We start from the raw sequence: 27,233 nt of genomic DNA, 5'->3' as shown, positions 1-27,233 counted from the left end.
AAATAATCACTTTTTAAAATGTCAGTCAGGGCCGGAGCTGTGACGTAGCAGGCAAAGCCTCTGCCTGCGGCACCAGCATCCCATGTGTGTCTCAGCTGCTCCTCTTCCAATCCTGCTCCCTGCTAATGGCCTAGGAAAGCAGTGGAAAATGGTCCTACTTCTTGGGCCCCTACACTCACATGGGAGACCCAGAGAAGCTTTTGGCTCCTGGCTTTGGATGGGTTAGCTCCAGCTATTGTGGCCATTTGGGGAATAAACCATCAGATAGAAGACCTTTCACTCCGCCTCTCCCTCTCTGTCTGTAGCTCTGCCTCTCAAATAAATAAAATCTTAAAAAAAAAAAAAAAAATCAGGGTCAATTAATTAAACCCAGTAGCAGGAGGTGCAAAAGGCGTTAAAGACCAATCAAACCACTATATTCCAAAAGCTGTACCTATGAAATTTATATTAAATGAAAGTTTTCTAAAAATAATAATAATAAAGTATACCCTGCATTAGAAAAAAAAAAGACCAATCGAAACCAAATAGTTTTGTATTTCTCCTTTCCCGCTCTGCAAAAAAGAAATTTGAGGGGGCTGGTGCTGTTGCCTAACAGGTAAAGCTGCTGCCTGCAGTGCTGGCATCCCATATGGGTGCAAGTACGAGTCCTGGCTGCTCCACTTCCTATCCAGGTCTCTGCTGTAGCCTGGGAAAGCAGTAGAAGATAGGACAGATCCTTGGGCTCCTGCGCTTGCTTGGGAGACCCGGAAGAAGCTCCTGACTCCTGGCTTCAAGGTCAGCGCGGCAGCTCTGGCCATTGCAGCCATCTGGGGAGTGAACTAGCGGATGGAAGACCTCTCTCTGTCTCTCTGTCTGTGCTTCTCTGTAGCTCTGCTTTTCAAATAAATTAATTAATTTAAAAAAAAAAAAGAAAGAAATTTGAGACCAGTACCAGTAAAACTGTAAACTTCCTTTTTTTTTTTTATTAAGAAAGCATGCAAAAAAACAACAACTTGTGAGACCATACACCCCCCTTCCCAGCCTGCACCAATGCAAAGCATTATGGGTGGTATGAAGGACTCACCAAACCAGAAACATGGGGGTTGAGGAGAGGAAGGCTGGGACAGGGGATCTATACCAAATAATTGCTCCTTCCGTCCCTCTCCTCCACTGTCTCCCTTACTTCCTCTTCTAGGCAGTGAGCGCCTGCAAGTTTGCACACATCACCTGATACAACAACACGGACTACACTTCATGTCCAGCAACGCAGGACCAACAAGAAAAAGTAGTATTCTTCCCATTTCATGGAAAGGAGGGGAAACTGAGGCTCGATGGGAGTCACCTTTATCCTGCGCCATTTAACGGGGCTGGCCTGGATGCAGGGGAGCTGGAATCCCGGCAGGCCCGAGAGCCAGTCTCCAGTGCCAGCCCCAGTCGGCAGTGACTCTGGCTGCCCACCAGGGTTCTTAATTATGAGACTACTTTTCAGAAGACAGATGAAAAGGGGCATTTACATGTATGATTTAGCCTACCCTTGCAAATCCTACATGGATCTGAGAGGGAGGGGAGCTTAGAAAGGGGAGGCATGGATTTGTGAAAGGAAGATGGTGGGGAGACCCGAGGGGGAATCGTGTGTGGGATGGACCTCAAATGGAAGGAATATGGACGACAAAGGCCTGACAAAGGGACGCTGGGCAACAGCATCTTGTCCCCCTCTAGGCGAAATTCTCCTTTCCCTAACGGGAAACACTAGGTCATACCTGAACCCCACAAAGCACCCTCCAACATCACGAGACTCAAGCCACTGTCCCCCCCACTTCTTTCATACAAAGGCTTCAGAGAAATAAAGTGCTTGTCAGTTAACTGCCCCATCTTGCCCCTTTTACTTCAGCCTCACTGGGCTTCTTCAACAAGCTCAAAAATAACCCCCTTCCAAAGAAAGGGGAGGGGAGGGGAGCAGGGAAGTGGAAAGCCAAATCTCTTGTAAATACAGATAAATAAAATATGAACAAAGAGTAGAAATCATGGAGAGGGTGCCCTTGTCCCTCCCATTCATTTTGTCCTGCAGCTTTAGAAAGGGAAAATTTAGTGAAATAAAGTTGGAAGTAAAATTATTCTTCTCTTCCCTCTTGTAACTAAAATTCAATCATGAACATTAAATATACACCAAGGACTTTGCCGCAATAAATCGTGGCCACCCTGTAAAAGGAGATGCACTGTCCCTATACCTTCTAAGTTATTTATTCTCCTCTGTCAATCTCCTTCACCCTTCAAAGTCTAATTGCAAAAACTTCAGCCCCTATGATCTGAATTCCAAGAGAAGCATCTGTCTATATGGTTAAATAATGGTGATATTCCCTACCCCTTTCTATACCAGCTTTTCTTCTCCTTACCCTCCTACCATCAATATCATAGGTTGGACTCTGCTGTGAAAGTGGGAAAGAGATTCCCATCATGTCTAGGACAAGAAAGAACTCAGAGTGACAATGGGTTGCCCTTTTCTCTCTTGAGAATCCCAGAAAATAGAGGCATAAAATAAGATGGGCAAACAACAAGAGGACAAAATAATATTTGCTGAATGTGGGGGGGAAGGATGAAGGATACCTTGCAAATGCAAATAAGAGCCACAGTTAATTTTCAGAGAAAAGTATCTTTAAAATGCCAAAGTGGTTATGTTGAAAGCATTCCAAGAAGCTGAACCTATGGTGAATAGTTGACCTCATGCCCTACCACAGAAGCAGAGTTTGGGCTAAGACCAATCCTACCTCCTCAGGGAACGGGCTATGAATAAACCAGTGGATGTGCACACAGCATGGCAATCTGCACCCACTTTCCCAGGGAGCTGTGTTCCATCACTTCTCACAGTATCCTACCGGGCCCAGGCAAGGTGTCTGGTTCCACTAGGACTTTACTGTGACCTTCCAGGACCGCCATCAGCACTCTCACCCTTGACGGGGAATGAGGGCTGTCAGAATCGAGGACTGAAGGGACAAAGGGACAAGGAAAAGCTCAAAGGGCAGGGTTAGCACCATTGAGTGAAACCTGCAGATTCCTGGTTGCCAAGCAGTGTTTTAGACCTCTTCTACTTGATGACGCAGTCCCTTCAGTCCTGGCCTGAAACAGACAGCAACAGCAATAGGGCCAAAAGGTGGGAAGAGCATTGAGTTTTTCAAAAAGAAAGGTGAATTAGAACTTGAAACCTTTCTCTGTTGCTGTCATGACCCCATCTTCTAGCCTGATGATTTTAAATTAGCAAGGGGTGGACATGGTCTATGGTGTAGGGACGGGAGACTGGGGATGGTATATAACCAATAATAATAATAATATAATAAGAATAATAATTAAAGAATTAGGAAAAACCAGGAAGGAAGAGAGAATGAGGCAGGAAAGAGGGGGCATCTTCGGCAGCATCTTGCGGTGGCTTCTCTGACAGAAAGAACACAGAGGATTACATCTATGTACACGTGGGGGAGGGGAGGCTGGGCTGGCTCTCTCCCCCTGCCAGACTTCACCACCCGGCCCTGGGCTGATGGCCACACTCTGACGCGTTAAGTGATCAAGTCCCAGTCGAAGTCATCAGGGATCTCCTCGTTGGCACCAGGGGGTGGAACCGGTGGCCGAGGGACCATGTGGTGTGCTGTCAGGAAGAAAGAAACAGGATGAGAGGAGCCTGGGTGAAAAGCTGCTTCATAAGGACAGGGACGGGGTTCACCCCAGAGAATACCAAGAAGAAGGCCATGTGGGCCACTGTCCTCATCAGCCTACAGCCCGCCACTTCAGTGAGGTCTCGTGATGTAAACCTGGTCTCAGGGAAAACCAGGCCACACGGCAACACGAGACGACATTGCCACTATGAGCCACACAGCTGCAGACTGTGTAATCATGATAAGATAACATACTGCATATAACATTTGTATGAAATAGGATAGAAATTGTATTTTTATCACAAAGCCAAAGAGTCAGATGTCACCCAAAAACACTTGTGGTTAGGCAGCGTGATAATAATGGTTTTTCTAAAATGCATTTAAAAATGAAAGATCTGTTCATTTGGTACTATTGTGATGGCAGTCTAGTGCCTCCCTATCCAAGACCCCTGACAACAGGGGTCAGCTGTAACAGGAAGGAAGACATGAGCACAAAGCAGTTATGTCTATTGACAGATTCATTTTATTTCCTTGAGTATAGCTCCTACCTAAATTCCAAGCTCGGCACAATTGTCCCACATACCTATCTTTTGCTTGTACCTATTGCCCCATATGCTTTTACCTCCTCTTATGACTGCAGTTATAAGCTAATTTTAAAGTAAATCTGGGGCTGGCACTGTGGCATAGCAGGTAGAGCTGCCACCTGCAGAGCCAGCATCTCATATGGGCACTGGTTCAAGTCCTGGCTGCTCCACTTCTGACCCAGCTCTCCCTTATGGCCTGGGAAAGCAGTGGAAGATTGGCCCAAGTCCTTGAGCCCCTACACCCATGTGGGAGACCTGGAAGAAGCTCCTGGCTCCTGATCAACCCAGCTCCAGCTGTTGCGGCCAATTGGGGAGTAAACCAACGGATGAAGACCTCTCTCTCTGCCTCTGCCTCTTTATTACTCTACCTTTCAAATAAATACATAAATCTTGTTAAAAAATAAAGTAAATCTGTTTTCTTTTGGCTCCCCTGATGTATGCCTTCCTACCAAGCAGCTGGCCCTCCATCCTTGAGAATCACAAACACTCACCCCCTCTAGCAAGTGCAGGCGAAAGGGCAGAGAAAAAAGCCTCAGAGTCATTAGGAGGCAAAACAATTGATCAGGGTGGACAGTGCTCTGCTGGTGGTGAAACTAGCTTCCTGGCTCTTACCTGGACGGTTGTATCCTGCTGAGTCCTGGGAGGAGATTGGGTACATTGGTGATGGGCCAGGGTAGAGGTGGGGGCCTTGTGGGTGCCCATAGGAGTTTACTGCCAAAGCAAGCCAGGAGTTACTTGAGGGGTATCACCGTACTCAATAAAGCAAGCATGGGAAAAAAAATGTACCCTTCTCCCCAGTGGTCTCTTTCTCCCTTTCCCGTCTGGTCTACAGTTCCTGTTGGCACAATGGCTTTCTGCAAAAGCTATTATTCTTTACCCTTAGCGTGAAAAGGGACGGATCTCGATGGAGGGATACCAAATACAGGAACATGATCACCAAATCTCTCCCCCTTTACTGGCCTGCAGCCCATGCACAGTAGAGAATCACCACTCGACCTGGTAGGACCTGGGTAGTGGTTACGGAGACACAAACAGAATGGGGACACATTTCCTCCCTTAAATTGCTGCGATCGCCCAAACTCAGATCTATTTCTTTTGCATGTTTTAGTACAGGGCTTCACTGACTCGACAGCTGTTCAGCCAACACGGCTAACAAACCAGTCCCACTGCTCAGGCTGAATCACTGCCCACAGAGTGACTTCTCTCAGTTCTCTTTCTCCACTTTCCTACCCCTCCTTTCCATCGGTCTCCAACTCCATGCAACTGGCTCTGTGTGGTACCTTGGTTCATGCCTGGCTCCTGTTTGCCACTGGTGAGGGCACAGGGGTCAGCAATACGGGCAGGGGCTGGTGGCCGGTGGGAGCTTCCTTGGGGGGGCACGTGACCAGTCTGAGTAAGGAAGTGGTTGAGGGAGTCACACAGATTGGCAATGTGATGCTGGTCGAGGGTCCAGTTCTTCTGCTCTGCCTGTCGGAGACTCTCCATCAGCTCTGCAAACAGAGAAGCCATCGATACTAATCTTGCAGACGCATCAAAGACCCTCCCACCCGTCCCTACTTCACTTTTCCAGCCACGCTACAAAACAACCACAGGGGCCGGCACCAGAATTCAGTGGGTTAAACCACTGCTTGCAATACTGGCATCCCATACGGGAGTGCAGGTTTGAGTCCTGGCTGCTCCACTCCTCATTCAGCTCCCTGCTAACGTGCCTGGGAAAGCAATGGAGGGTGGTCCAAGTGCTTGAGCTCCTGCCACCCTCATGGGAGATCAGGATGGAGCTCCTGGCTTCTGGCTTCAGTCTGGTCCAGCCTTGGCTGTTGCAGCCATTTGGGGAGTAAACCAGCAGACGGAAGGCCTCTCTCTCTCTCACTTGCTCTCTTTCACTCTCTCTCTCTCCCCCTCCATCTTTCCCTCTCACTCTACTTTCCAAATAAATAATTTTAAAAAAAAGCATGGGCCGGTGCTGCGGCTCACTAGGCTAATCCTCTGCCTGCAGCGCCGGCACACCAGGTTCTAGTCCCGGTTGGGGCGCCGGATTCTGTCCCGGTTGCCCCTCTTCCAGGCCAGCTCTCTGCTGTGGCCCGGGAGTGCAGTGGAGGATGGCCCAGGTGCTTGGGCCCTGCACCCCATGGGAGACCAGGAGAAGCACCTGGCTCCTGGCTTCAGATCAGCGCAATGCGCTGGCCGCAGCGCGCTGGCCGCGGCAACCATTGGAGGGTGAACCAATGGCAAAGGAAGACCTTTCTCTCTGTCTCTCTCTCTCACTGTCCACTCTGCCTGTCAAAAAAAAAAAAAAAAAAACACTAAAAAAAAAAAAAGAAAAAAAAGCACAATAATTTACATTTTTGAGAGCAGGCCAGGGCTTCTGAATTTCCCAAAAAACTTCCCTCTCCCAAAGACAGAACTGACCAGAATAAACCACGCCATCCTTTGAGGTAAAATAAAATTAATTTTAATTTTATTTTCCACCCTGTGTAGTACGGCGGGGAAGCAACGAGCGCCTCGATCCTGGAACTTCAGCTGCCCGCCTGCTTTGGGTTCTAGCTTCTACTGGGCTCTCCCACGTACGACGCTTCCTCCCTCTCCCCTCCAGACGGCGTCCTCTGAACACTGACCTGAGAACTGAGACTGCTCGATGCTGGACCAGTTGAGCCTATTCACCATCTTGAAGCTCTCCTTTAAGGAGTCGATGTTGGAGCACCAGTCAGGGGGAAAGGCTGTCGGGAGCGGAGCGGAGCGGCACGGGTGGTGAGAGCAAGTTTAAGACAGCTGTCAACAGACACCAGACTGACTACAAGCAAGACCCCTGCGTCCACACCAAGACAGTGTAGGACTCTCGCTCCCTCTGTGTTTTAGGTCGGAGATGATGTAACACAACCCTAACTCATCCAAGAATTCTATGACGTAGAGTGGTAAACAGCAACTTCCTTCACTCGGGTGAGCTCTCCCAGGGAAAACAGGCTGAGAGTCCCATTACTCCCGTCCTATCCAACTGCACCTCCCTTCCAAGGCAGAACAAGGGAGTCACTCCACCCTCTCCGAGGCTTTTCTGCACGCTCCTTACTCACCAAAGCCAGTGCTGTTGATAGGAGCCTGGCCTTGTGCCTGCTGCTGTGGCGGTGGTGGCTGCTGGGCAGGGTGGGAGTGGGGATGGTGCTGATGAGGGTGGTAACTCCCATGCTGCAGCGGGGGCGGGTGCATGGCCAGCACTGGGGGAGGCCCGTAGCCCTCTGCCCCAGTTTGCTTTCCCCCTGGAGGGGTGCACCCATCTGGGCTCGGGGTGTGCAGTGGAGGGGCGCCTCCTACAGCCGAGGGGCCCTGGGCTGGAGCCTGCTGCTGCTGGGGAGGTGGCTGCGGCGGCGGCGGTGGCGGCGGCTGCTGCTGTTGCGATGGCGGCTGCTGCTGGTACATGTAGTAGTTGTTAGAGGGCGGCATGTCCCCCAGGAGAGACGAGAAGCCTGCAGGGTTGAGAGGAAGCAGGCAAGGGACTTAGGCAATGCATTTTACACTAAAAGGGATTTTCACTGGGCTGACATGGGAGGCCTCAGACAGACACTGCAGGGTTAAAAGGGTAAGGGTGGACCGGGACAGCCAGGACAGCCATGGCCCTCCAGGCAGGCATAACAAACAGGAAAACAGCTTGGAGGAAAGCCCTGGCAGTGTGGGGTGGCTGAAATTTTAGTAAAAAGGTCAGTATCTTTCCATGCTACCTTTTAGGGATTTTGGCGTAGGCCTGAAACACAGTTAACAAAAAATTCAGACAGCAGATGAGGTTTAAGAAGTAAGTGATGGGGCCGGCGCTGTGGCGCAGTGGGTTAAAGCCCTGGCTTGGAGCGCCGGGATCCCATATGGGCACCGGTTCTAGTCCCGGCTGCTCCTCTTCTGATCTAGCTCTCTGCTATGACCTGGGAAAGCAGTGGAAGATGGCCCAAGTCCTTGGGCCCTGCACCCACGTGGGAGACCCAGAGAAGGCTCCTGGCTCCAGACTGCTGCAGCTTTGGCCATCACAGCCATCTGGGGAGTGAACCAGTGGATGGAAGACCTCTCTCTCTCTCTCTCTCTCTCTCTCTCTCTCTCTGCCTCTCCTTCTCTCTCTGTTACCTCTTTCAATAAATAAATCTTAAAAAAAAAAAAAAAAAAGACTGACAAGGACACATTGGGCCTTCTCATTCTGTGCATTGACCCTGTGTAAGCAGCAGGGGCTGAATTAAATAATAAAAACTGGTTAGGAGTTGCATTTTGGAAAATATATATTCATTGTCCTGCATTCCCTCTTTTATATGCCAGCAGATTAGTATCTAGAGTTGTGTTCCAAGACTGGAAATGAATGCAACTCAGGTAGGCAGCTGATTGAGGTGAGGAACACGGAGAGACTGGGGAGAGCCCCAGCTCTCTGCCTCCCAAATTACAATTAAATACAACTTTTTAAAAAATACAGGAATCGTGGGGGGATGTATTAGATGATCTCTCAAGGCGATTCCCAATAACAAATTTCAGTATTCTCACATGATAATTAGGGAAATTTGCAACGAAGAAAGATATTAGCTGGTACTGAGGAAGTACTATTGATTACATTAGGAGTGAGAATGGCATGCCAGAAAACTAATTCTTAATGATCTGGGGATGCCCACATGGGAGACCCGGAAGAAGCTCCTGGCTCCTGGCTTCAGATCGGCACAGCTCCAGCCATTGAGCCCATCTGGGGAATGAACCAGCCAATAGAAGACCTCTCTCTCTCTGTCTCTATCATTCTCTGTAACTCCGTATTTCAAATAAATAAAATAAATCTTTAAAAAAAATGATCTGGGGATGCCAATTGAAACTGTATTTGTGAGAGTATCATGATGTCTTGCAATTACAGTAAGTTACTCCAGTTTTTTTAAAAAGTTAGATGGTAAATGCATCAAGTTTAACAAAATATGGGTGATGGAAACATGGGGGATTATCATGCTGCTCTCTCTACTTTTGCATCTGAGTTGTTTTTTTTTTTTTTTCATAAGAAAAGGTAACATAAGCATGGATACATTAAAAAGTAAAAGCAAATTGCTCTCACAAAAAAATACAGGGATCCCTGGGTGAGGGTAGTGCTGCTGCCCCCTAGTGGTCATCACCTGGATGCCAGCGGTCACACATCTAAAAGGAATCCTCCAACATACTTCATGAAGGTAAAACCCAGCTCTCCTCCTGAAACTGCTGCCCTTGCAGGATAGACGGACAAGCTCCCTCAACTTCAGCTGTAGCTCATGCCACGCTTCCTCTAACCAATGACCAACGTCCTCTTGTGTTAAAGAAACAGGGTGGTCATTTGACATAGCGGTTAAGACAGCTTGAGATACCTGTATCCCATATCTAAGTGCCTGGATTCGAGTCCCAGCTCCACTTCCTATTCCAGTTTCCTGCTAATGCTCATCCTAGGAGGCAGAAAGGGGATGGCTCGAAGCGTTTGGATTCCACCACCCACATAGGACACCCCCATCGAGCTCCAGACTCCTGGCTTCAGCCCAGCCCAGCCCCAACTATTGCGGGCATTGGGTGAGTGAACCCGCAGATGGAAGACTCTCTTTCTCTCTGCCTTTCAAATAAAATGAACTTTTTAAAAAAAAAAATTGATACGTAAATATAAACAAGAAATAAGGGAGAAGAGAGAACATCACCATTCAGTAAATAATATCAGGATTCCATTCGCCCACCCAGCTCCAGACGCACCCTGCTGGGAGGAGGACGAGGACTTCTCCAGCATGGATTTGTAGAGGTTGCGGAAGGACCAACTTAGATCCTGGAAGTTGATCTCTGAATAGGAGAATTTGAAGTCGTGGTTGGTGTTATAGAGGGGAGGGGCGCCCTCGGCACCTTCTCGGCCTGCTGCCACTGGTCCGCCATCCACAGATCCCGTGCCCTGCAGAGAAACCGGGAGACTTGGTCTCTATCCACGTCCTAGCTGAGGGAGTGATGCGAACGACCCTTCAGTGGTCACCAGGCACTCCTGCCATCCTCTTCCTCCCCTCCTGACAGCGCCATAGCCCGGCAGCATTTTCTCATCGGTCCTGATCCTGAATCCAGCCTCCCACCCTCCCCCCACACCCCTGCCTCCTCAGCTCCCTACCTGGCTGTAGCTGGCAATGGATGTGGGGCTCTGAAGAGACATCTGCGGATTCCCCTCAGGAGACAGTGAGGCTTCTCCAGTCCCTGGAACGCCTCCCCGGGGGCTCTTGCTTGCCTCCTGCTCTGGTGAGTCTTGGGACAGCTGAGGGTTACAAAGGAAGGAATCCGTAAGTGCAGGCAAAGCATCCTCCCAAGACCCCTGGGTCCACCTCTGCTGGAGCCCAGGTAACCCAGGAAGAGAGTGGGAAGGAGCAGCTGGTTCAGAAACCGCAACTCCTGGAGAGGTGGGACCTTACCTCGTCATCTGGAGGGTGCCTTCTCTTCCGGGAAATGTCAGGACAGGTGTCAATCGTCCAGTAGGAGCCCTGGAAGGAAAACCCAACCCCACGGAGAATGACTGTTACATACAGAAGTTCCCCTGTTTAGAAACGTAGCCTGGGGGGAAGATTCACACCCATGTGTCAGTCATGTTAAGAACAGGGCTGGACATTCGCACAGCACCCTGAGCGTACCCAGAATGCCTGAGGAGTAAATCTGAGTACCCGCAGAGTATGCCAAGGTATGCCAGTGGCCCAGACACAGGCCTCTGGGGCAGGACTATGGAAATGGATGAGCTGGAAATGTCCAGATGTGGCCAAAGGTAACCCATCCTTTCCCTTGTGGTCCAGGCAAATCCCTCTTGGACTTTAGCATTTACATCTGCCAGATGAAGAGAAGGACCCGTACCTTCTCCCTTACGAAGGTGGAAACCCAACGATTTTTGTGTAGAAAAGATTCTAAAAGATTATTAAGTCTACTTTACCATAAATATTTCTATTTAAAGTTTACAAAAAAAAAGATTTTACAACCTAAGGGGGGCCCACGGGCTTGACAACAAGCTCTTCCTTTGACAAAAAAATAAAGCTGCTTCTCAATTAACATGATTTCCTCTTCTGGGTAATTAAAAAAGCCACAGGACCCGGGCCGTCACCTACTCAGCTCTCTTTCCTGCTCCTCCCTGCAAATCTGATAGCAGCATCTCACCTTCCCAGGGTCATCCCGAGGTCTGGGCACTTTCCGGAAACACTTGTTGAGGGAAAGGTTGTGCCGAATTGAATTCTGGGGAAGCAGAGACGAAATTAGACCTCAGCACTGAACAAAGCAGAAGTGTTTCCAATAGGATGCAGAGGGAACACAACAGAACATAGCAGCATACTATAAAGTCCAAGTATCCAAGGATCTTCAGCACCCCTTATTTTTTTAAGATTTATTTTATTTATTTTGAAAAGCTGAGTACAGAGAGAGAGGGAGAAACAGAGAGAGAGAGGTCTTCCATCTGCTAGTTCACTCCCCAAATGGCCACATTGGCTAGGGCTGGGCCAGGCTGAAGCCAGAAGCCAGGAGCCTCTTCAAAGCCTCCTACATGGGTCCAGGGGCCCAAGGATCTGGGCCATCCTCTGCTGCTTTCCCTGCATATCAGCAGGGAGCTGGATCAGAAGCAGAGCAGCTGAGACTCAAACTGGTGCCCATTTGGAATGCCAGCACAGGTGTCAGCTTAACCTGCTATGCCACAGCACTGGCCTCTTTAGCACCTCTTAACTACACTGATGGAGGGAATTATTTGTATCAGATAGGAAGAGTGATGACACAGGAAAAATGCAGACATTAAAGTGATGCAAGGTAATGGCTTCAAATTTGATTAGCAGGTGCTTCTGAAAAGCTGATTACATAGTCTTTGAACCTGTCTACCCGACTGACGACAGGAACATAAATGCTTCAAAATCACTCTGCCCATTCCTGAAACAACCCTACCAGTAGGAAAATAGCAATTTTAAAAACTATTTAAATAAAGTATAACAAAATGTAAATTAGGAGTGAAACAAAGGCACCAATTAGCTTTGTTTTCTCGGTGGTGCACAGAGTGGCCACACACACAGGAAAAAGGGTTGTGTGTATGTGTTGGGTGGGGTTGGAGGCTGTGACCACTAGCAGGGACATAGGGACGCATTTCAGAAAGTTCAGGGAAAATAGAATTAAAAGATAAATTTTGGTGCAAAAAAGAAATGTTGGAATCCATGTACTTAGTTTTTTCATAACATGCACCTTGCATGAACTGCCTGCAGACACCTGCTGTGCATGGGTTTGCAAATTTTTCTGCACCAAAATAAACTTTGCCCTTAATTCCATTTTTCATGAACATTTTGAAGTGCCCTTGTTTTTACAAAGGGGAAACTATGCTTTCACTAGTCTCCAGCTGCATCATACGGTCTGTATGTCAACAGGTGATTTATGGAGAGAACATTAAATCCCCATTCCTACTCCACCATTGGCAAACGAGTGGCTGCTCCAATTGAGAACACCAGCCTGCCTTCTTTGCTTGGAAAAGAAGCCCCTTCCTCCTTCCTCTCCAGCCAAGCAATGCAATCTCTCACTACTTGCTTAGTGGGCCAGCTGTTGGTAAAGGACCTGATCGTATTATTGTTTTTCTTGGTGTACAATTTTGTAAAAGATGGTAACTATGTGCAACAGAACTATGGAAATCTGACGGGGATCTTACTTCTAGATAGGAAGGGGTAATGCCTCGTTCAGGGACTCGAACACAGGACAGTAATGAATATCTGTGAAATGACTGAATGTCTTTTTTGAGGAGAGAAGACGACATGATGAGCAACAGCAGCCCGCCATCCCCACAACCACGCTTAATGATTTAGCATCTTGGCGTTTTCCTATCACATCTTAAGCAAGTTTTCCCCCCTCTGGAAAAAAAGTAGAGGACAGAAGATATGGGATTTTAAGTTCACACATCTCTGAGAGAAGTCAGAGGGACCTGGACATGATTATAGGAGAAGAAAAGTAGGGAGGGAAAAAAAGCTGCAGAAGGCTAGAAAAATCAGCCCAGGTGATAGAGGCAGTCGCACCTTCCAACCAATGCCCGCATTCTTGTAATAGGGGAAGTTGTCACAGATCCAGCGGTAAATCTCACTCAGGGTCATCTTCTTGGCTGGAGAAGAGTTGATGGCGTAGGTGATGAGGGTGGCGTAGCTGTATCGGGGTTTGCCATCCTGGTGGACGGCGGCATCGTCTTTGCTTAGGGTGGCATTCGGATCTGTAGGAGAGCCTGGGGAACACTTGCGGCTGCCCCCTGGAGGCCCAGCCTGGGAGGCACTGCCAAGCTTCTCAATGGTGGCCCGGAGGGTCAGCTGGGGCAGCCAGTCTATGGAGGTGAGGCTACTCTCGAGGTCAGAAGCCATGGTACCTCTGGGTTCTGCAGAGAAGACGACAAGGCGGGAGAAGAAAGCAGGTGAGTGTTGTCTGTGGCTACGGAGCACAAGAAACAACTGAGTCATATGTTTAAGGGAAGTATTCCCACTGTAATTCCCAGAGGCGACTCCTCTCATGATAGCCCTCCATCCATGTTCCCAGGACCCCAAGTACGTATATACCAGGTGACAGACTGCTGTTTTTCCTTTTTTTTTTTTTTAAATTTCAGAAGCAAAGCGAAAGCGACAGACAGAAACCTAACTGCTGGTTCACTCCTCAAAGGCCCAGAGTGGGCAGGGCTGAGGCCAGCTGGGCTGAAACCAGGAGCTGGGAACCCACTCCAGGTGTCCCCCAAGGGTGGCAGGAACCCAACTACTTGAGGCATCACTGCTGCTTCCCAAGCTCTTGCATTAGTAGGAAGCCGGAGTCAGGAGCCCAAATCGGATACCAAAGGCAGGCACTTCGATAAAGGACACAGGCATCTCAAGGGCTGTCTTAACCACTGAACACCTGCCCACATTGTACCTGTTAACGCGGGGCACGGCCACAAGGCCTCTCCCTTTAAGCAGCACAAAAGATCAAATCCTACACCCTCCAGTCTCCTTACTCACAGCCCTACTATTTTAAAACTATATAGGAAAAGTTAAAAAAAAAAAAAAAACACCATAGCCTGTAAAATGAGGTGCAGTCGGGTCTGTAATACTGGGACTTTTGCTATATTTACTTACAAACTCCATCAGTGTCTACGTCAAGACAAAGTCCGAATAAACCCCACAGAAGCACACGCCAGCACTTTTAAAGATGCTCCCTCACGCCACACACATGTCCAGGTGAGGCATACTGGGTACACAAGCATAAATCACGTATGACAACCAGCCAAGGAGAGATGCCAGGCAGACACATACGACAGTGGCACACAAACACGTAGGTAGATGCCAGCATACCTTCCCAGCAGAGCACGGAGTCGCACACAGAGCAAACAGCCCCGAGGTCGCGGCTGTCCTCACACCTTTAAAGCTACCCTCTGCGGGTTCCCGCCCACACACCAGCACCAACACCAGGAAGAAGTCAGCGGCAAGGACCTCCCACCTCTCCGCCCGCTGGGCTTCACCGAGCCAGGGAGACACCCAGCTGTGCGCACCGGTAACAATCAGATAGCCTGGCTAAAAATAGCCACTCTGGGGCTAGGAGCTGGCTCTCCTTCTCCGCCCTCCTCCTCCCTCCTCCCTCCCCAGCCCGGCACGCAAGCACGCACGCTCGCTCACTCGCTGCACCTCCAAGCAAACTCCCGGAGCTGCCAGGCCGCCCACGCCCGGGGTTTGCACGCCCTGCTGCCTCCCACACCGCCTGGGTGCTCCTGGCGGCAGAGAGGTGTAGCTGGAGGGAGGTCTTGGTGGGGGAAGGTTAAGAAGAAGGGGTGCTGTCTGTACTGCAGGGTCTGGAGAGCCTGGCAGAGAGTACGAGGTAGCCATTTGGCACTCCCTGGGAGCTGATGCCAGCAACCCCTAAGCACTTGCTGCCTAACAGGTTTGTGCCTGCACAGCCGCCAGATTCCAGCCAGCATTTCTCCCTCCATCCTACCAGGACATTTTTCCGGAGGAGCCGGGGCTGGAATACCTCAGCATTAAGAATCCTGGCCAGCAGCAACATTTAGGGGGTCTCTGAGTCCACAACCGGATAGGTGCCCGGCACACACATCCGGGGACACCCAGACGCACACACACTTTGCTGCTTGGAGCTGCGACCCAGACATAACCCCTGCTCCATAGGCTTCCTGGCGCAGCTCAGCTCACCCTTCTGCCCCAGGCTGTGATTTTTCTGCCCTTGATGCCCACCACCTTCCCAGAGAGGTGAGCATTCTCACACACGCCCCTGGTCCTCCCAGGGCCATCCCCAGCCTGCGCTCCTAACCAGAAGCACACCACCGTCCCCTCCCCAGGCCAGCTGCAACCCAAGAAATGTCTGACAGGAGCAAAGAGGCGGGGAGTTTATAGAAAACAGCATCAGGAAGGCGTCCCTCCCTTTATCCTCAGACCCCCCCACCCAACCCCCACCACCATCCTCCTTTTCAGCTCACTGGGATGTTTTGCCCCAAACCATTGGGAAACTTGGAAACTCAGACACTTCCTCCTTACAAGAGCCCTCAGGGCTTCTAAGCACATCAACAACTGGAGACACCCCAGCATCCCGGGCCACAGCAAGGGGGGGTTGCGACAGAGCCACAGTCCCGAGTCATCCGCAGGTCCTCCGGGCCCTGGGTCCTCCTCCTCCTAAGTGTTGCCCTTATTCCCTCTTATCTCCTGCTAACAAAGATCGCTAGGAAATCTCACCTACAGAGCACAAAGGCCTGCACCTGACCTTTCATTTGCAACTCTCCCAACACTGCACAGGGGCATGAGAGGGGGGCTTACAGAACCCAGTGGCACATGCCAATCACTGTGCATTCCCTTAGCCTCCTGCTAGTTGTTTTATGCCCTTCCCTACCCTTTCCCCAGCGCTGGGTTTAGGACACAGAGGTTAAATTTAACCTTTCTCCACTACTCTCCCAGCCAGCCCTGCAAATACAGCCCAGCACTCAAAATATCCCAATCTTAGCTACAAGAAGCTAGCAGCCTCTGAGCCTTGTGCTCTCTCAGCACCGGTCTCCATTAACCCACCCCACTTCCTCATCCTCCTCACTTCCTCATTCTTGAAGGGTGGCCCAGTGCCCAGGATCCTGGAGATGGGGAGTCCTGGGTTCTATTCCCAACCCCGACACTGACTCACTGAGTGTCCCTAGCCATCCCTCAGCTCCATGAGGAAGTCCTGATGCCTCAGTTTCCCCCTTCAAAAACAGGGACGAAGCATAAGCCCTGCCAGAGCTTCATCCCTGGAGCGAAGTGAATGAAGCTTAATGGGCCCGTGGCTGCCACACATTCCACGCTCCCCAAAATAATGGCACGGGGCAAGTGTTCAGGGTTATTATTAGAAAGGCAAACAAGAGATACTTCCATTTCTCAGTCCGGCCAACCTAGTTCCCCAGACCTCTCTCTCTCCAGGTGGGCCTCGTGCCACGGGGCTTGGGCAGAACCTGAGTCAGCCCACATTCTTCCCTGCGTGCTGGAAGACTGAAAGGAAATACCCAGAGAAACTGGGAAAGGCAGCCAAAGGGCAGGCTCCATCACACCCTCAGGACGTCCAGAGAAGACCACAGTAGCGGGGGAAAGGCAGAGAAAACACAGGGAAAGACATTCTGTGGGAGTGGAAGAGTAATCCTGGACGAGATGCAGATGATCCGAACTTCCCATTCAATCTGAAAGGCCAGTATGGTACTAAGGAGTGATAACTTCCCGGCCTGTACATCAGGCCAAAGCTAACAGGGTACCTCATAATCAGTCAGGCTGCCTGGTCTCAAGCCCCCACCACCTACCAGCTCTGCAACCCCAGGCAACTTAGCCTCTCTACCTCTTACTTTCTTCCTCTGTAAAAGATAGGTAGATGATAACAGAACCTACAAAGGGGTCGTTGTGAAGATCTGTTTTAATATTTTTAGAGGGGCCGGCGCTGTGGCATAGTGGGAAAAGCCCCTGCCTGCAGTGCCAGCATCCCATGTGGGCGCCGGTTTGAGTCCCGGCTGTTCCACTTCTGATCCAGCTCTCTGCTATGGCCTGGGAAAGCAGTAGAAGATGGCTCAAGTGTTTGGGCCCCTGAACCCACGTGGGAGACCTGGACGAAGCTCCTAGCTCCTGGCTTTGGATCAGCACAGCTCTGGCCGTTGTGGCCATCTGGGGAGTGAACCAGTGGATGAAAGACCTCTCTCTCTATCTCTGCCTCTCTGTAACTCTGCCTTTCAAATAAAATAAAATAAATAAATCTTTATATATATATATATATATATATATATATATATATTTAGACCACTCAGTAAGTGACTACAGAAGCATAGCTATTATTATTTTGGAATGGGGAAAAAGAATTTTAGAAATTTGAAACTAGCAAACTGATAGGCTGAGATAGGCGTGTGGCAGTGGGTTAAGCTGCCACCTGGGATGCCTGCATCCCATATCGAAGTTCCTGGGATGGAGTCCTGCCTCTGCTTCCAATCCAGCTTCCTGTTAACATGGATGCTGAGAGGCAGCATGTGATGGCTCAAGTACTCGACTCCTTGTCACACAGGTCTGAGACTCAGATGGAGTTCCTGGTTCCTGACTTTGGCCTAGCCCAGCCTTAGCTGTTATGGGCATTTGTAGAGTAAACCATTGGATAGAAGCTATCTTTCTCTTTCTCCATCTCTCCATCTCTCTCTCTCTGTTACTCTACCTTTCAAATACATAAACTTGAAAGAAAGAAAACTAACAGGCCATAGAGATAAGACTAGAAGCAGCAAGCCTGCAATAGCTCGTGGTACAAAACCTGCTCTGGGTCTGCAACTGTTTCCCAGGCTGTGAGAATCTCAACCTCGCCCTTTGGAGTTAATATCACCCCACTGCTGATGAATGCTAGGACTGGGTAAACTCCAAGAATGAAGGAATGGAGATAACATCTCTTATCTTTCAGAGGGTACTTGGTAGAGTCATAAGACATGGTCTGGAAAAGAGACAGCACCCTCCAAATCACAGCTAATCCAATCCAATATCCACCTGCTTTTCCGCAGAGCCACGGCGAGTTGGGGAAACTCAGTCTACCCAGTGCCAGCTAAACTGTGTGGCAGTGGAATACCTGGAGGTGCTGGCAAATACTTCACCCTGAGCCACTGAAGAAGTTGTACTCTATGGGGCAGGCATTTGGCCTAGCTGATAAGACACCACTTGGAACACCCACATCCCATATCAAGAGTCCCCACTCAGTTCTGGATTCCAGCTTCCTGCTAATGTGCACCCTGGGAGGCAGCAGATGATGGCTCAAGTACTTGGGTCTCTGCTACCAGATTAAATTCTGGTCTCCTGGCTTCAGCCTGGTCGAGCCCCAACTCTTATGTGCATTTGGGGAATAAACCAGCAGATGAGATCTCTCTCTTTCTCTCTCTGCCCTTCAGCTAAATTAAAGCTGTACCCTAGCACAGCATGTCCTAAAGTACTCTGGAAGGAAGAAGCTGCTGTTACACCACAGGCAGAGGAGGCAGCTCTGCACTGAGGAGCCCAGGGTGCTCAGGGTCTGGAGACCAGAGCCGTCAGAAACGCAGCTCTCTTCACTCCCGACCTCACACTGGGCCGCCCTGCTGCTCAGGATGACAGTCGCAAGGGCTGCCACCCGGAGGCAGAGGACAAGCCTTTGCTCCAGCCAGGTGTCCCTGCCACCACCTTCTCCAGGTCCTGTTTCTAGAAGCCTACAGAAACATACAGTTCTAGATGATCAGAATATGGGCTGAAATGCACACATGTTCCTGTCTCCGCTCGCACACCCACTCAAAACCCAGAGAGCGAGCAAGCCACGCTCACCTGAAGTAAGAAACATACGCACACCACTGCATGGCCACACAAGCCTGAAGATGATAGCTGTGTCACACGCCACCGCTAACAGGTTCTCTTCCAAGACAAAGTGGATGGACTTGAGGACTTAGGCAACCCCCCATGGCCCACACAGACTGCAGCAAGCAGGAGAGCCCAAGTCAGATGCAGGCCCTCACTTGGTCTTGCTGTGGGCTGCAACACGCCTCAGAAAATAATGCGTCTTCTCATGGCCAGGCAGGAAAGCAGCCACCCAGCCGGTGACCTCAGGTTGAAAGGCACAGAGCTCTACTAAAAACACAGCCCGGTCTCAGCTGCGAGGATTGCCCAGTACCGTCTGCTTTTGCTGCAGATCCCGAACTTTGACAATTTCTCCCTTATGTAGGAAAACTTCAACACAAGGTTCCCAGAACTAAACCAGAAACAGCAAAGGAGAAGATGGGGCCAATCCAGTGCTCTTCTGGAAGGAAACTCTGATACACTCCTGAGAAGTCCACTCTCCCTGGTGTTCAACTTCTTTGGATGGAAAACTGGACAGCAGCTAGAGAGCAAGCCCCCTCTCTTCCTCCCCATGCTCTGACCTTTCTGGAGGAATCCACAGCAAAGGACATAAACCTGGGGTCCTGAGGCAGCAGCGCAGGGCTGCACCACAGGGCAGCAACCCCTCAACCCGGGCTGGCATTCCCCACGCACTTTCTTCTCACCGCATTCGGGATCTCCACTTCCCCTGTGGATTGCAGGGGTAGTGAGTAAGTCCAGCTAGGAACTGAGACTGTCAGGAGAGGAGACCTCTTGGTATCAGCCAGGGTGAGTAGGGGGACAAGGAGAGAGACTTGACTCTTGTCAGAGGGGCAGCAACCATAGTGGGCGCCTCTGGCGGACACGAAGCAGACTAAGGCCTGCCACAGACAAGGCCGCTGTACCACCGCCATGCCAACGTTGGTTAAGCCCAGTCTCGGGGTGAAAAGGCCCATGGATGGGGGGTGGCATGAGGGTCTGGCTGGGCACAACCCTCTGCGAGCACCCAGGACGCGAGGAGTCCAGAGAATACAGGTGGTTTCTCTTACCCCTTTGTCCTCAGCATGGCAACATCTGCTTCCCTAGGGACCTCAAGAGAATCCCATCCCTTTAGTCCCTGAAGGCGAAGAAACCCATTTCCCAGACGGCCTGTGGCAAGATGAGGGTTGGAGGGCAGGCGCTCCCTGGACACACATTCCCCAGAGGCTCCGCTGGATCGATCCCCTTCCCCAGGAGTGCAGCCCCCAATCCCCTGGTGCCTAGGACCACCGACCGAAGGTAAAAAAAAAAAATACCTGGCACTGACCTGTCTCCCAGGTGGCCCCCGCCGAGGGATGAAACCAGCTGGTACTGGTGCTTGGGGCTGGAGGGGCTCCCCTCTTCAGAGACAGACGGTGGGTCTCATCCTCAGCGGCTCCGCCCGTATTACCTGGCTGCGCCCCCTGAGGACGGGGAGCCGAGGGGGGCGGGGGAGGGGGCGGCGAGGGAGGGCCCACCTGGGGAAGGTGGCACACCCCCCACACCCTGCCAGCCGCTCTGGGGAGGAGGGGCGGCGCCTCTCCCGGCCTCGAGCTGTCTCCTCCCCGGGCCAGAGGATCTCTCCGGGCTGGAGGGCTCCTTCCGCCTGCGGGAGCCCCGAGCGGAGGGGCAGCGCCCCGGTCCACCGTCTAGGTACGACGAAGTTGAGGGCGAGGCCGTCCCCTCTGCCGGGACCCGTCGGCTCCGTGAGTACCGGACGGCGTGGAGGCTGCCGCTCCGCCGGCACGGCCCCCTTTCTCTCAGCCTCCTGAGTCCCCGACCGTGGGGAGCGCGCGTCCGGAGGGGTGGAGGCAACGCCGGGCGGACTCCCTCCGCTTCCTCTAGCAGGGGTCTCCCGCTGCTACTTCTGGGGGTCTCCTCCCCACCGGCCAGCGCGGGGTGGGGGGGTGGGGGGCAAAGGAGAGACGCGTCCCCTGCAGAGGTCTCCTCTTTTTCCCTCACCCGAGCGGTTGGGGTCCCCTCTCCAACAGGGGGACAGGCGGCTCCCGGGCTGCCCCAGAGGGTGGGGTTTTCGCACTCCCCGCTCTCCCGGAGCTGGCCTGGGCTGCAGGGTCCGGGAGGCCGCGGCTCCCGACTCCCGTCACGGGCTCCAGGGGCGGCCGCGCCTCCTCCGGCCCCGTCCCGTCCGGTCCGCTCCCCTTCGGCGCGTGGGGGCTCCCCGCGCTGCCACCTCCCGGGCTCCGGCCGGTCCGGGCTCCCGGGGAGCCAGAAGGCGGACGGACAGTGTCAGGGCTCGGCTCGGGCTCGGGCTCGGCTCGGCTCCGCTGCAGGCCCCGGCTCCTCCCCGGCCTCCGCGCCGCACTCCGCGCCCCTCCCCCTCCCCCGCCCGCCGGGCCGCCGCCGCCGCCGCCGCCTCCCGGCGCGGGTTAAGGAGGCGCGGGGCGGCGCCGAGCCGCGGGCCGCACCGCCGGCGGTGCGCTCCCGCGTGTCCGCGGCGCTCCGCGCCTCACGCACCTCCGGCCGTGCCCCGGCAGCCGGGCTCGGTGCAGCCCGATGTCCGCGCAGGGTCACGGCCCGCCGCCGTCTACCCGGAGGCTCCGCGGTGCACCCCAGGCACTGTCACTTCCAATTCACGCACTAACTCTGGCACGCTGACCTTTTGTCATTCTATTGTACTCCGTGTGCGGTGGAGCCTGCCCGGCGATCTCAGGGCTTCGAGGGGCTTCTTGCCCCACCAACCACCCGCCCAAGCCGGGGACTGGGGCGAAGCCAGTGTTGCCCTGGTGTCGTCGTGCAGCTCCGTAAATGCTCCCTGCACGAGTGAAAACGTGACGGGCCACAGGGGCCAGTGAGAAGATCTGGATCTTGTCCCTTGACCCACCTTTGTCAACTGGTGCAAGGCCCTTGCTTGCTGGAATCTTGGTGAGTGAGGAGGGCACCTGCATAGCCCGGCCTGTCTCCCCACCAAGGCCATAGCAAGGGTCAGATGAGGTAATTTATGCTAAAATGCTGTTTAAACTGTGTGGCATATACAAAGGATACAAATGCCTACTGTTAGTGCACTTGACAATCCTATAAAACACCTCATCCTGAGGTTCCCATAACACACAATGTTCTCATAACACATCCCCCTAGCCCTTTATACAATCTCCATCCAGAGACAGAATCAAATTATTCCACTGGAAATTCTTAGAGATTTCATCCTCTGGTTTATGAAACTTTTCTCCAGCTATTCCACTTCTGTCACATAAAATAACAGGGAGTCAAAAATGTTGTTTGTATAATATTTGAATTTCTTTAAAAAAAAAAGACTGCATTCTCAATATTACCGTTTGATTTTGCCTTTAGATAGTAAAATCTTTTGTCTTCTGGCTTAATATATGATAATGTACCTTATTTCACTTATATTTATATATCATTATTATAATGGGCCAGGCACTGAACACTTGATGTGTTATCACATTTGCTTCTCCTAACAATCCCATAAGGCACTATCATTATGTCTCTGTGACAGACAGGAAAATTATGATTTAGAGATACTGACTGTGTCTGAATTCACATAATTAGCTCACATAATTCACACACAGTTCACATAATTAGTAGTAGTAAAGCCAAGACTTAAATCCCAATGACTCCAAAGCCAGAGGCTCTTAACCTCTCTACCACGTGCAGATCGCTGAGCGCTACAGATCACCCGCAGACGCAGAAGCAGGAAAGCCGTACCACGCTTTTCTTCCGCCCCACGCTTCTAGTAGCCACTTTTAAGCCGCATCCCCACCTTTGAGGCATTAATTAACTCTCACACACACATAATTTGGCACCAAATCTTTCTTGCTGCTTGTTGGATCTTTATTCTTCCCTTTTCAAACTTTTTCCTCACATTTCCTAGAGGGCAGGGGTGGGGGTAAAAGTATACAAATTTAAAAAGCTAGGGAAAGATTAGAATTTCCTTTCCTGGAAATCTGGGAAAACAAAATGTTCAAGAAATTATTGATATAGATATATATAATAGTTGCTGCAGCATTGTTTGTAACTGGAAAAGTCAGAAGAAAACTAAAGATCCTAATTAGGATAAATATTTAAAATGTTGCTACCTCTTTATAATAAAATATTTAGCATTTAAAATTAATTGTATTCAACTCTGGAAGGTAAAATTAGTGAATTTTTTCTTTTTATGTCTTCTTTATTATCATCTGGATATTTTACAATAGTTTTTTTAATAAGATTTAATCATTTAGGGGGCCAGTGCCGTGGCATAGTGGGTAAAGCTACCAGCAGCAGTGCTGACATCCCAAATGGACACTGGTTCGAGTCCTGGCTGCTCCACTTCCAATCCAGCTCTCTGCTATGGCCTGGGAAAGTAGTAGAAGATCGCCCAAATCCTTGGGCCCCTGCACCTGTGAGGGAGACCTGGAAGAAGCTCCTGGCTTTGGATCGGCCCAGCTCCGGCAGTTGCAGCCATTTGGGGAATGAACCAGTGGATGGAAGACCTCTCTCTCTTTCTGTCTCTCTGTAACTCTGCCTTTCAAATAAATAAATCATTTAAAAAGATCTAATTATTTATTCAAAAGGCAGATGAGAAAAAGAGGGAGAGACAGAGAGCTGTATCTTCCATCCACTGGTTCACTCCCCAAATGTCTGAAATAGCCAGGTCTTGGTCTAGCAGAAGGCAGGAGCCAGGAACTCCATTCTTTGTCTCCCACATGGGTGCTAGGGGTCCAAGCACTTGGGTCATCATCTGCTGCCTTCTCAGATACATTAACAGGAAGCTGGATCAGAAGTGGAACAGCCAGGACTTGAACTGGCACCCTGATAATGGGATGCAAATGTCCCAAGCCATTGCTTACCCCGATGCACCACAACTCCAACCCCAGTATGTATTATTTTAAGGAACCATTTTTTTTTCATAAGTCTGAAAGTATTCAAGTGAGGAAATCATGTTTTTATAGTTTGTATCATACAATCATGTAGTTGTTTCTTGAAATATATGTATGTGTGTATAAATTTCTGTATATGTCTTTGCTGGAGTCTACCTTGCGTAAAACTTTTACATACTATTGGCGACTAACGTGCCACAAAAGCACGTGTTGGAAGCATTTATTAAAGATTGATGTATTGAATGAAATAAAAGATGGCGGGAAAGCTCATGATCTATTCAAATCACAGCTTTAATACTTAATGACTGAGTTCTTCGGAAAGTCACTCAACTGCTTTGTGACTTGGTTTTCTCATCAGTGAAGCAGACATGACAAGAGGACCCAGCTTCCCAGTGCTGTGGAAGAGCTGAGTGACTTACGCATCAGCCAAGTGTTGGAGGGAAGGGACCTCCAGAGATGAACAGAGGCTTAAAAGACTCAGTCAATGCAATATATATTGTCCAAGAGACATATCCACGGAATATAACGTGTGGAACATTGGGGAAGATCCTGACTAGAAGCAAACAACTGGAACAAATATATGAGACAATTGATACAATGTCCGTACTCACTGGGTGATAGCAAGGAATCGTTGCTTTATTTTAAGTGTGTTCATGGAAATGTGTTTTTTAAAAAATCCTTATTTTTAAAAATGCATGCTGAGGGGCTGGTGCTGTGGCACAGTGGGTTAACGCCCTGGCCTGAAGCGCCGGCATCCCATATGGGCGTCGGTTCTAGTCTCACTGTTCCTCTTCCGATCCAGCTCTCTGCTATGGCCTGGGAAAGCAGCAGCAGATGGCCCAAGTGCTTGGGCCCCTGCACCCACGTGGGAGACCCAGAGGAAGCTCCTGGCCCCTGTCTTTGGATCAGCGCAGCTCCGGCCATTGCAGCCATCTGGGGAGTGAACCAGCAGATGGAAGACTTCTCTCTCTGTAACTCTTTCAAATAAATAAATCTTTAAAAAAAATGCATGCTGAACTACTTAGGCATGAAATACCTGAAATCTACCTCAAAATAATCAAGTGATGGAGGGGAGAGGGAGGATGATACAAACTTGGCCAAAAGTTGCTTATTACAACTCTAGAAAAATACTGTTCTCTCTACTTTTGTATCTGTTTGATAGACTTTTTTTTTATTCTGTTTAAAAATGCTGTAGAATGGTAAGGACTGTGTTTGCTATTATGTATGTGTTTTGTATGCGTAGGATCTAACGTTTGTTTCAGAGTACAAGGTGTTTGCATTTGCACTGTGTCCATCAGCACGCACACTACACCTTCCAGGTGGCCAGATACCGTCATTTTGCAAATGAGAAGACTCAGCAACGCCAAGACCAGACTGAGGGACCATACAATGTACCTCCTGCATTCCCAGTTCACCGTGACAAACGGCGCCGGGGGGCAACCCGCAGCCGCTACACACAAGGTTCTTGCTTCCTCGCATGGCTGTGGTCAGCTCTAGTGGAGGAAGACAAAGCCAGCATAGGACGCGAGACTCATTCAGGAATGTCTGTCATCGAACCTTGAGCTCCCTTGTGCACAGCAGGACAATTCTAGCTGCTACTTTAAAAGGTCATCTTGGGAGGAGGAAAGAATAGAACCGAACCAGAGAGATTCCATCCCAAGGAAAAAGTTCCCTGCAGAGTCAGTATCTCCCTTACAAGGCTGTTTATTAAAGTTGTCTACAGTGATCTGTATCTGCTCTGCCCACCCTCTTTAGTGCTCCCTGACAATAAGCCTGGATAAGGCTGGAGGAGCCGTGGGAAGCCAGGTCCGGCGGCTGGGAGGCCTGGCCCCGCAACCGCTCTGTTCCACCTTAAGAAGTTTTCGCCTCTCCCCAAACCGAGCAGGCCCTCGGCTCCTCCCAGCCCCGTGTCAGCTGCGGCCCGGGAACGTGGGGCCGGGAGGAGAGACGCACTGAATCGAAAGACTGGCGCCGCGGCTGCAGGGTCTCTCCTGCCCCCTCCTCGTCCCGCACGGGGTGCGGCGTTTTTGCAACCCGGGCTGCTGGGGCTGGGATTTTTTTCCAGGGACGCCGTTGCGTCTACCCAAACAGGGGCGAGGGTGGAATGTGAGCCCATCTTGGGGCGGAGTCGAAGGGGGACAGACCTGGGCACATAAGATCTACGGCCGCTGCGATCGTTTGCAGAGAGTTGTGACTTCCCCGGTTCGCGACGCACCTCTTCAAAAATCATTTCCAAAAGAGGGGGCAAGTTTTCCATTCCCCGCCCCAGTTCCCCGTCATTATTCTGATTGGCTGGACCTGGCGTAGGCCGGGCCCAAGCCTGCTCGTTGATTGGCTGAGTCAGTCTTCTATCACAGGGTGACGCCGGCAAGGGGAGGAAGTGAAGACTATTTTGGTACCTCCTATCGCAACTACTGATTGGTTGAGATTTGCAATGATGTAAAACGAAGCATAAAAATGTCAACTACGGGGACGGGCCTATTGGCCATTCTCTCGGGGCGAAGTGTAGGTTGGGACCCGGACTCCGGCATTTGTAGGGAAGGACCAAAGTGATTGAAACCCGGAAGTGAGTTTAGAAAGGGAAACGAGGGAAATCCGCGGCTCCCTCGCTGCCCTCAAACAAGGTCATTTCCTGCGTGGGATCGCTGGTTTCCTGTTTACTTCTCGCAAGCCGGCGTCTGCGATACCTCGCCTGGAATGCGCGCGATAATGGAATCCGTAGGCACCTTTGGGCCCAGATTTGCCAAACTACATTGCCCGAAAGGATGAACGAGAGGACAAGGAAGAGCGTAGGGTTTAACCCTGCCTGTATGTAGAGAACGATGGGGAAACTGAGGCATAAGTGGGCGAGAGCTAAGACCGACCCTAGGTGACGGCGTCCACGCAGGCGGGCTACCAAAGCCTTCGTAGAGTGAGTGGAGAAGGCGGGTGGGGAGGGCTGCGAAGATTTGTCTGCAGGAAGGGCGAATCTTCGGGAATCACGGGAATCTTCGCTGGGTGGGGACTGCGTGTCTCCCGCCTGGCTTTGTAGGGTGGACCTGAGCCAAGCTGGAGTGAGGAGACTGAAGTATGCTAGACAAATCCTGCAGCGGCCAGATGTTTAGAATATGTTTTTTAAAGCACTTATGCCAGTCGTGCAACCCTGAAGAAGCGTTACACGCTCACTTAACCACCTGGGTTAACGTAGGTAAGCTCAGAGTGAGTCAGCTTCCTGACCTGGCTGGGAAGCCACGGGCCAGAGGAAAATGCTGCCATTTCTTCTTAAGCACCTAGAGATCTTCAACATTGGAAAGCTCTCTTCCTAGAGAAATTGAAATGATGGGTGGGAATTGTGAAAATATAACTTCTGCATCCAGAGAATGGGAAATAAAGTGTCTAACCTGT

At 50.7% G+C, this 27,233-nt stretch overlaps 1 protein-coding gene across 3 annotated transcripts; it reads right to left on the bottom strand.

Moving 5' to 3' along the window:
* Nucleotides 1-937: 937 nt before the first annotated feature.
* FOXJ2 (forkhead box J2) lies at nucleotides 938-26,202 on the bottom strand. Of its 3 annotated transcripts, none has more exons than XM_008259787.5 (11): nucleotides 25,994-26,202; nucleotides 13,207-13,553; nucleotides 11,333-11,407; nucleotides 10,606-10,674; nucleotides 10,311-10,451; nucleotides 9,914-10,103; nucleotides 7,276-7,665; nucleotides 6,823-6,924; nucleotides 5,488-5,697; nucleotides 4,820-4,918; nucleotides 938-3,616 (listed from the first exon to the last, which is right to left on the bottom strand). In XM_008259787.5, the coding sequence occupies exons 1-11, from the start codon at nucleotides 26,001-26,003 to the stop codon at nucleotides 3,528-3,530; spliced, it is 1,722 nt and encodes a 573-aa protein (XP_008258009.3). In that variant the 5' UTR covers nucleotides 26,004-26,202; the 3' UTR covers nucleotides 938-3,527. The 3 variants fall into 3 exon arrangements, with proteins under 3 accessions (XP_008258009.3, XP_008258010.3, XP_002712806.3); XM_008259788.5 differs by lacking the exon at nucleotides 25,994-26,202 and adding an exon at nucleotides 20,300-20,432; XM_002712760.6 differs by lacking the exon at nucleotides 25,994-26,202 and adding an exon at nucleotides 14,494-14,630.
* Between the last annotated feature and the right edge of the window lie 1,031 nt (nucleotides 26,203-27,233).

This window comes from Oryctolagus cuniculus, chromosome 9, assembly GCF_051225735.1.
Source record: "Oryctolagus cuniculus isolate XC-2025 breed Fujian yellow rabbit chromosome 9, ASM5122573v1, whole genome shotgun sequence".
Lineage (NCBI taxonomy): Eukaryota > Metazoa > Chordata > Mammalia > Lagomorpha > Leporidae > Oryctolagus > Oryctolagus cuniculus.
The sequence above is the reverse complement of the archived record's forward strand: the minus strand, read 5'-3'. Positions and strand labels throughout refer to the sequence as shown.

What these genes read in the sequence shown, in the direction of transcription:
- FOXJ2 (XM_008259787.5), bottom strand. An exon ending in ATGCGGGCATTGGTTGGAAG is followed by an intron (nt 11,408 to 13,206) that starts GTGCGACTGCCT and finishes CTGCTTCCCCAG; the next exon opens with AATTCAATTCGGCACAACCT. An exon ending in GGCACCCTCCAGATGACGAG is followed by an intron (nt 10,452 to 10,605) that starts GTAAGGTCCCAC and finishes TGTAACCCTCAG; the next exon opens with CTGTCCCAAGACTCACCAGA.